General features: G+C 32.7%; 1 protein-coding gene across 1 annotated transcript; it reads right to left on the bottom strand.

Annotated features, from left to right (window-relative positions):
• Positions 1 to 6,619: 6,619 nt before the first annotated feature.
• On the bottom strand, positions 6,620 to 9,469 carry LOC123664599 (UDP-glucosyltransferase 2-like). Its single transcript, XM_045599116.1, has 5 exons — positions 8,639 to 9,469; positions 8,071 to 8,293; positions 7,651 to 7,870; positions 7,152 to 7,353; positions 6,620 to 6,625 (listed from the first exon to the last, which is right to left on the bottom strand). The coding sequence occupies exons 1-5, from the start codon at positions 9,467 to 9,469 to the stop codon at positions 6,620 to 6,622; spliced, it is 1,482 nt and encodes a 493-aa protein (XP_045455072.1).
• Between the last annotated feature and the right edge of the window lie 453 nt (positions 9,470 to 9,922).

Raw genomic sequence — 9,922 nt, 5'->3', positions numbered from 1 at the left:
AAGTCTAACATAGCGTTAATTATAACTAATTAGTTAGATACTGTTACTAAACTTACACAAGCTGTGCTGTGTGTGCACGACTGCACTTAAGATTAGCCGTTTAGTGTTTCATTCGCTTTCCTAAGGGACCCAGAATGATTTGTATGATATATAGTATTTTTCTACCTCGCAATATTAATATGAGTAAAACTTAGTATGATATGAGTCTACTCATATCAAGTTTTATTATAGCCTTAATAGTTTCGAATAGTTTGTATTTTATAAAAATATACAATATCTTGCATAGCGCATAAACAGAAATTATCATCGACATACCGGAAAGTATTATATAGATAAGGAATTACTGTAATACGATTCAAAGTAATGAGAGAATATAATTATGGAACTGGATTTAAAATTGAAGTGTAAGAGTTAAATTTGAAGTAAACAGTACTGAAATGAGGGGATCGAACGATCGATTTTAAGGAGTAAAATTTTATTACAGCATAGGCTTCGTTAATGGTGACGATGATTTTTTGTGGAGACGATATAATATTTCAATAAAATTAATCGTAATAAATAAATGACATTGAATTATTACATTTTTATTTCATTACTTTTAATTAACTTTATATATATAACTAGCGGACCCGACAGACATCGTTCTGTCAAAAAGATTTGGAATGTGGCAGTTTTTTGTTCCTACATATTTAATAGTCGGCGCAAAAAATTCTCCTGAACAGAACCGTCACCCTGATGATAAGGGGGTACGTGAGGTTCAGCTCGGGCGACTAAAGTATCTTCGCTTCCACGAACTTTGGCCACCCTTCTGTGACCCACTTAAAAACCCCGACTGGGATGTCTGCTAGAGGGCTTCAAGCTTAGAGGCGAACTTAGGGTTCAAACCTGATTGGAAAATAATTAATCTAAAGGGATAGTGGGAACCTAAAGGTGACAAATATTCAAAAATTCTGTACCTCAATGACATAAACACAAAGATACACGGGTTATTAACCGACGTGATTGTATTTAAAAGTGGCCCAAGTCTACGTCACAGAACGCGCGACGCGTCGTACCCGATCGCGCCGATTTGGCTTGATCGTGACGTGATATTAAATTAATAATTAAAGATAATAAAACCCCTTTTAACGCGATTTGTTTGACAGATGTAATGACTTGAAAACGAATGCATTTTATGTCGCGTGCCGAAACTAAAATAATAGAAATAATATTGCGAGGCAAACCAAAATAAAAATCAGTAGGTACTAATGATCTATAGCTCTTACATTTTTTGACTATTCAATTTGGTCAGGTTCCCGATATTATCACTTTTTTTGAGTTTCGGAACGCGACATTAGATCGTCCAACGCGAAAACGCACACTGTTTTGATGGATATGATTTAATTTGAACTGTGTGACGTTAGGAACACACCTATATTGCTTAGACAACAGTGAATGCTTGTAATTTAATATGAACTTTATTAAATAGCAATAAAGTTCAAATTGACTCTACATTTTAGTAAGAAAACGTTTGTATGGAAAAAAGAAAAGGGCTGTTTTTAGGGTTTTCCCGGAAATTATTCGAATTTTTCTCACCGTAAAAACCATCTTTGGACTTCAACGAACATTTAAAAAAATGATTTGTCCGGGCGTTGTTGAGTTATGCGCTTACTAACACATATTGTGATTCATTTTTATATATAAGATTTAAAATAATCAAATAAAAATGCAATTTTATGGATTAATAAAAAACTAGTCATTATCGTTCTGCTTATTTAGTCCTCTCTGCCCAAAGGTTGCCTGAAAAAGATCGCTGTATTAGCGATAAGGCCGCTTGTTGCAGCTGATGCAAATTCTATTTTTAACCGACTTCAAAAAAGGAGGAGGTTACTCAACTCGACCGTATAATATATATTTTTTATGTATGTTCGGGGATAACTTCGTCGTTTACGAACCGATTTTGATAATTCTTTCTTTGTTGAAAAGAAAATATTCCTGGTGTGGTACCGTAATAAGGAAAATAGGATCTGATGATAGGATCCCAGAGAAATCGAGGGAAACTCAAAAAGACGCATAACTTTTTACTGGGTGAACCGATTTTGATGATTTTTAATTTAAACGAAAGCCGATGTTTATCATGTGGTCACATTTAAATTTTATTGAGATTTAATTACAACTTTTGGAGTAATCTTTGATTATGCGTATTTACTTGACTATTTTTTCGTCTACCTGCGTTGTATTACTTGTCGATATAATTGAAGTCGGTTTTTTTTCGTTTACCTGCAAACACAATTATTATTATATATCATTTGTAATACTGTTAAAACTTTGTATTGATGTGCGTAAGTTTAAATAAATAAAATAAATAAATAAATATCATACATACATAGCTTTTGGCAGACTGAAAAAAATATAAATAAAAAATAGTAAATATATTATTATTTTATATTATAGATTTTTATATTTTAAATTAATTTAGCTATTACGTCGTGAAGCCCAATCAACAGTCGGTTAAAAAAATGAAAAAAAAATAGTGTCTTCCAAATAGAATGTTTACTTATCTAAAAAACAATGTCCGGTCCTGTTGTCCTGTCTTGCGACTTTCAAAAGCATGGAAATTAAATAACCATGATGTTTTCTTAAATTTTCCAATTATCTATGTTATTATATTTATTTTTGTTGCAGTAAGAATCTGCCGAAAATAAAGTCAAAGAAAAGGAGTAAAAGAAGCTAAACTTAAAAATAAATAGTCAAATTGGTTCAGCGATGAAACAACTTTTTTCGGATTTTACCGGTTGCTGTAAAGTATCCGAAACGTCGGGAATCAAAAGTTAATAATAAACCGCGATAAAATCCGAAAAAAGTTGTTTCATTAAATGAGTAAAATTCGCGTAAACATTAGAAAACAATATGGTTCAGCGATTTTCGAGGTTTACGCTAAGTAATACATTTAGTGAATAACTTTTATTTATTTAGATAGACATGTTAGATTAACATATAAGTACATATTCAATGACCAAGCTGAACGATTAAAAATGATAATAAGCGATAAATTTCACCATATTGCTCAACTTGTTACTAAGTAGACATTGTATTAAATGTGTGTCGCAAGTTACATATATTTACTATTATCACTTTTCATGTGATAACAGGACAACAAGAGGATTAATATATGCGTCAAAATTGTACCGAAAGTAAAAACTTCATCATTATTATATCAAGATGAGTACTCAACAGAGTGGTTTGTAGCAGTGTATTCTAATAATATAAAATAACAAATTAAATTTTTATTATTGTTTTTCTTACTTTTGATTTATGATGTTTATTTATGTATTTTGTTTTCACAAGTCTAAGGACTATATAAGTTTTAAATTAATTTTCAATAAATAACTCCTTCAAATGAGTGGCTTTAAATGTCCTTAAGTTTTTTTCTTAAACTCTTGTTGAATCATTGTAAACTGACCACTTGACCTGACCACATCACAGATCATTGTAAACTTGAGCCTTTAGATATTTACGATTTTGTAAGGGTGGATTACAAATTGTAATCCGTACGACCAATCCAGGGTTACAGATATTACACAGGGTTCAAATATTTATCATCATTACATTACAGCCTATACAGTCCACTGCTGGACATAGGCCTCCACAAGTTCACGCCAAAAATAACGTGAACTCATGTGTTTTGCCCATAGTCACCACGCTGGGCAGGTGGGTTGGTGACCGCAGTACGGGCTTTGTCGCACCGAAGACGCTGCTGCCCGTCTTCGGCCTGTGTATTTCAAAGCCAGCAGTTGGATGGTTATCCCGCTATCGGTCGGCTTCTTAAGTTCCAAGGTGGTTGTGGAACCTTGTTATCCCTTAGTCGCCTCTTACGACACCCACGGGAAGAGAGAGGGTGGCTAAATTCTTTAGTGCCGTAGCCACACAGCACAAATCTATAATCTATAATAATATATATAAACGCGAAAGGTCACTCACTCATCACGAAATCTCCAAAACTATAACACCTACTAACTTGAAATTTGGTAGGTAGGTTCCTTATAAGACGTAGGCATCCGCTAAGAACGGATTTTACGAAACTCGACCCCTAAGGGGGTAAAACGGGGGTTGGAAGTTTGTATGAAAGTCCTATGTTTTTGAAGTAAGAGACTTGAAATTTAAAATGTATGCTCAATAGATGGTGAGAAGGTGTCCAAATAACATATCTTTAGAAATAAACTCCCTTTTGGGGTTAAAACTGGGGATGGTACGCTGACTCACTCATCGCAAAATCTCCGAAACTATAATAGCTACAAACTTGAAATTTGGCAGGAAGGCTCCTTATAGAGCGTAAACATCTGCTAAGAACGGATTTTACAAAATTCGTCTCGTAAAGGGGTAAAACGGGGGTTGAAAGTTTGTGTGAAAGTCCCATGTTTTTGAAGTAAGAGACTTGAAATTTAAAATGTATGCCTTATAGATGATAAGAAGGTGTCCAAATAATGTGTCTTTAGAAATCAACTCCCTTTTGGGGTTAAAACGGGGGATGGTAGGTTTACTCACTCATCACGAAATCTCCGAAACTATAACACCTACAAACTTGAAATTTGGCAGATAGGCTCCTTTAGAGCTTAAACATTCGCTAAGAATGGGTTTTACGAAATTCGACCCCTAAGGGGGTAAAACGTGGGTTGGAAGTTTGTATGAAAGTCCTATGTTTTTGAAGTAAGAGACTTGAAATTTAAAATGTACGCTCTTTAGATAGTGAGAAGGTGTCCAAATAATGTATCTTTAGAAATCAACTCCTTTCTGGGGTTAAAACCGGGAATGGTAGGTTGACTCCCTCATTACGAAATCTCCGAAACTATAACAGCTACAAACTTGAAATTTGGCAAGTAGGTTCCTTGTAGGGCGTAAACATTTGCTAAGAGCTGATTTTATGAAACTTGACCCTTAAAGGGCTAAAACGGGGGTTGGAAGTTTGTATGAAAGTCCTATGTTTTTGAAGTAAGAGACTTGAAATTTAAAATGTATGCTCTATAGACGGTAGAAAGGTGACCAAATAATGTATCTTTAGAAATCAACTCTCTTTTGGAGTTAAAACGGGGGATGGTAGGTTGACACACTCATCACGAAACCTCCGAAACTATAACTGCTACAATATTTTAATGTTCACACGGGGATTAACGCGAACAAAAATTTTTAAGGTAAAATATATCCTCATATAGACTCCTGTCTGCCTGTGACCACGGCTGGTGTAACCTGGCCGAAACGTCAGGCCTCAAGGTAATATATTTTACCTTAAAAAATTTTGTTCGCGTTAATCCCCGTGTGAACATTAAAATATAATAATGCAACGCGAAAGTTTAAAAGTTGTTATAACAGCTACAAACTTGAAATTTGGCAGGTAGGGTAGGTAGGTAGGGTCCTTATGGGGTGTAAACATCCGCTAAGAACTAATTTTACGAAAATCTCTATAGATGGTGAGGAGGTGTCCAAATAATGCATCGTAATCTATATATATAAAAGAGAAAGGTCACTGACTCACTCATCACGAGAACTCAAATCCGCTGGATGGTCTAACCATCCAGGTTGGACAAAGATAAAGTTTGGCAGGGATGTAGATTATAGTTAGCAGACGTCCGCTAAGAACGGATTTTACGATATTCCATCGCTAAGGGGTTGGTAGTTTGTATAAAACATATACAGCTTGAAAATAAAACCAAAAATGTGGTGTATAGAGAGGTTTTATAAAAATAACTATTAAATTATACTAAATTGTGCCTTTTAAAAAGTTACTCAGTTTGATAAGCATTTCAAGTGACTGAAATAAAAAATTAATTGCGTTAAACATCTTAATAGTAATACATATCTTTATAACCACGAGGACGTAATCGCGGGCAACAGTTAATGTATTATAAGTCCCCAAAAGTGTCTGTGATCGATTCGCTCAAAATTTATTGAACGGATTTTCATGCGGTTACACCATTGTAGAGAGGGCTCCACCATTGGCAAGAGGAAGGTTTACGGAACGGCTAAGCCGATTTTGATGAGAGTTTCACTGGAAGTTTGCCGGCAAAACTTTGTGACACACTAATTTCAACGCGGGCGAAGCCGCGGGCACAGCTAGTAATTATATATATTACTTATTGCACTTTGAAAAACATAATTGCAAATCATTTTTACAAAGGATGTTGGCAAGGGCGAACTTATCTCTATAAGAGATCTGTACTAGTCTACTCATAGTGGTGAGGAATGATGTTACCGCGGGACTCATAAGCAAGACTGATAAAGTAAAAAAAAAACGAACAAAAAGGTTAAAAATAATAATAAAGCCATATTTAATTAAGATTAAAAGTTATTAACGACTTGTAATAAACTAGAAGTAAATACTAAAAAAATTATCATATATATATATATATATATATATAACGGAGAAGAGTCTCTACAGAAGGCTTCTTAATAAACAGACGTCATGAATATGACGACAATATCTTCAATACAATCATGTTCGTGCTATAACGTCGTGATAATTCGTTTCATAATAAAACTATTTTGGATACAAAACAATCACTTTAATTTTACAACACTTTTATTAATAAGTTAAACGTAACGTTACACTCGACAACAATATTTCAATGAATACAAATTCTAACATTTATGACTGAAACAATATTAATGTAAAAAGTCAAACTAATCTAATAAGAATAATAAGTGGATGTAGCACGACCGTCAGATAGACGATCGAAGATCGAACGATATTTCTTCCGTCTTATTATTATATTTCATCTATTTTTGTATATCTCAAAAATAGGTGTTATATAATGTAACAAACAGGTTTAATCACGAATTGTACACTGTCATATTGCGTTGATATAAGTAGAAGAAACTCGTAGAAATGTGTTTTTTACATCGGTGAGTGACTCGCGCCGACTTATATAAAATTATATATTATACAATAATGACTCGAAATAAACGTTAAAAAGGTTAAAAGTATCAGCACATTTATGTTTAACATTAATTACACTAACTTATAAATTACTTATATCCTATACCAGTCTTAATATAGAAACACGAGACTAACCTGACTCAATCATTTTTACTGTTTATAAACTCTTTAATTTACTATGAGATACATATACATTGTATGCAAAATTTAAAGTGAATTTCAAAACATAGAACGTTATTACGGATATTATAAATAATATTAAAGAAAATGCAAGTAATAAATTAATTTCGTAATATTCCGCAAAAGACAGACCACGGGCTGGACTTTGCAGGTGATCGCCGCCATACTGGATGATGTGTTCCATCAACCAAACAGCTCTGTCCAATGGCTTGATAGGAAACTCTCTCATTAGGGAACGCAGCCTGATGATATTGTTCTTAAAACTGTAAATTACAATTAATTGAGGCATTTTTATAAAAAAGGTCATCCCCTTTATAACAGCGACACAAAGTTGCATTAATATTATTTAGATATACAAAAGGTAAAATAAATTCAAAAATATAACCTAATTCAGTATCGATTCGTTTCAAACAGCCTTTCAAAAATACAATGATTTTGTCGTGCTTCTTAATTGATTAATCGAACATTACAACTATTACTTCATTTACATATTAATAATTTTTTGAAACTTAAATTTGATACTTTATTTAATTAAAATAACCAATTAAGTTAAATTTTACCTTTTACCACTAACGACAGTTAACACAGCATCCAGGAAATCCTTTTCTGTTAGCGTTGTTATGTCAAGTTGTAAACCAATTTTATGGTGAACATAATTTTCCACATTGTACCATTGATCTCCTAACATCGGTATACCAATTACAGGTACAGCCGCGTTTATAGTTTCATCTGTTGACTGAAGTCCTCCTTGAGTTATAAAAAGTTTTACGTTCGGATGTTCTGTAAACAAAAACAAATGATCACAACGATTCGCTCTTAGATTTTCACTCATCACGTCTTAATTCAATAAAATCGAATAGATTGGGTTAGTAAGATTAATTATCATGCTCAATCGGATATTATTATGTTTTCTTTATCTGACTATGATAAGTTTTTAGAAAACAAAGTTAAAATTAGTTTTAATTAAATACCAAACTTACTCAAGAGATCACTTTGTGGGAACCAACGACCAATTTTTGTATTATTTGATTTTCCAGGTAGCACTTCCTTGTCCCATTTCCACAAAATATCGTAGGGTAGTTGAGAGAATACTTTGGTCATTATTTGAATCTTCTCCGGTGGTAATAACGATGGTAAAACGTTTGTGCCAAAACTAACATATATCACTCCATGTTTCGATGAATCTAAATATGACTTTAAGTCCTATAAGGAAAATATGACCATTAGATATATACCACCTTTTTAATTTTTACATACTAGAAGCGAATGATTATTGTTAAAAATTGATCTTAAGGATAATTTTTTTTAAAGAAGTTATATGTATTTTTTAACACATAGTAATTGTGTAATTGTATAGTAAATAAAAATTAGTCATTTTTAGTCAGTGGATTTCTTTAATTCTCAATAGAAATGGTATCAAATTTTTCAATGTTTTTAAATGTTTTTAAAGAGTAGCTATTGGTTGCATTAATTTCAATGAAGTCATTAAAGATGTTTTATAAATGCATTTTTTTTTATAAACTTAGTGAAAGTTAATTAATAACTTACATTAGGTAAGGCGTTTTCATCAGTTTGATGTATACCACCAATAAAAATTATGTTCGGAGCTATTGGACGATTTGAAGCCCAAATGGGATGTTCATTCAACAACAACAATTGAATCTTTTTAGATACATCATCAATATTTGGATTATCATACCCGAAACATATCTTCATTATTTGATAATCAAAATCCAACATACTCGAAAGCTTATATTCTAAAGCCAAATATCTAAAAAATTCTACTGCTTTCTCCCAAAGGCTTAAATTATACGACCTTTGTCTAATACTTGTGGGATATAATAAAGGGTGCCCTGGTGCACCAAACACATTGTACTGATGTGGAATTCCTCCAAGAGAACTGATTTGAACGATTGGAGCATCGAACATATAACCGATACCAAGCAGCGGACGATACAATGATTCAAGCAAAAGTAAGTCAAAATATTTCTTATGCTTGTTTGATAAGGCTTTTTGAACAGCTGGTGTATCCATCTGTATTTTAATTGTTGTTGCTATTTTCTCGAACAATATATTTATTTGTTGATTAACATCTTTCCTTTTTCCTGTGTGAACTAAAAATAATTCCTCCCAATGTTTGTATGATACATCGTGGACATCGATTTCCGTTAAATTTGCAGGCACTTCTTCTTTTGGAAGTGGATCAGTTGTTATGACAGTGACTTCATGCCCTCGTCTTGCTAGCTCTTTTGTCACATGTCGAAACACAACTTGATGACTTATCGATGGTGTAGGAAAAAAGGCCAAAATTCTAGCACTGTCGATTTTCGTGATTGAAAATACTGAAAGTGCAATTACGATTCTAGACGTCCATAACATTGTGAAGATGTTGACTAAAAGTAATTGCCAAGCTCTGCTTGTATGTAGATTGTAAAATGCATAATTTACTTTATATATGTGTGGATATCAATTAATTGATATCACCATACCGATAACTAGAAACATTTCAGAGGGGGTTTACATACATAATCAGTATCGATATAATTAAAAAAATAAACCAGACAGGTTGTTTAAAAATTTGTATTTTATGTAATTGCAAATTATTATGCTTTATAGTTGTAACAATTATGAAATTAATTATAGAATCGGGAAAGACAGTCAGAGTCACTACCAAATATATCATTTCTGTACATTATAATACTTAGTACGTGAAAGTTTTAGTGGTTTTTTTTTCCAAAAAAAGATTTCACAACACTTGTAGAGTAAATGATCATAAAAAATATTTTGTGTTTTTATCATGCTAAAAATAAGATTTTACGAAATCCTGTGTAA

This window comes from Melitaea cinxia, chromosome 22 (genome assembly GCF_905220565.1).
Source record: "Melitaea cinxia chromosome 22, ilMelCinx1.1, whole genome shotgun sequence".
Classification (NCBI taxonomy): Eukaryota; Metazoa; Arthropoda; class Insecta; order Lepidoptera; family Nymphalidae; genus Melitaea; species Melitaea cinxia.
This window is presented reverse-complemented; position numbering and strand designations above follow the sequence as displayed.

Excerpts from the sequence above, each read along its gene's own strand:
- LOC123664599 (XM_045599116.1), bottom strand. The coding sequence starts at position 9,469 with ATGTTATGGACGTCTAGAATCGTAATTGCACTTTCAGTATTTTCAATC. Across the intron at positions 8,294-8,638 it reads ATGAAAACGCCTTACCTAAT|GACTTAAAGTCATATTTAGA; the intron begins GTAAGTTATTAA and ends TTTTCCTTATAG. Across the intron at positions 7,354-7,650 it reads ACTGTCGTTAGTGGTAAAAG|TTTTAAGAACAATATCATCA; the intron begins GTAAAATTTAAC and ends TGTAATTTACAG.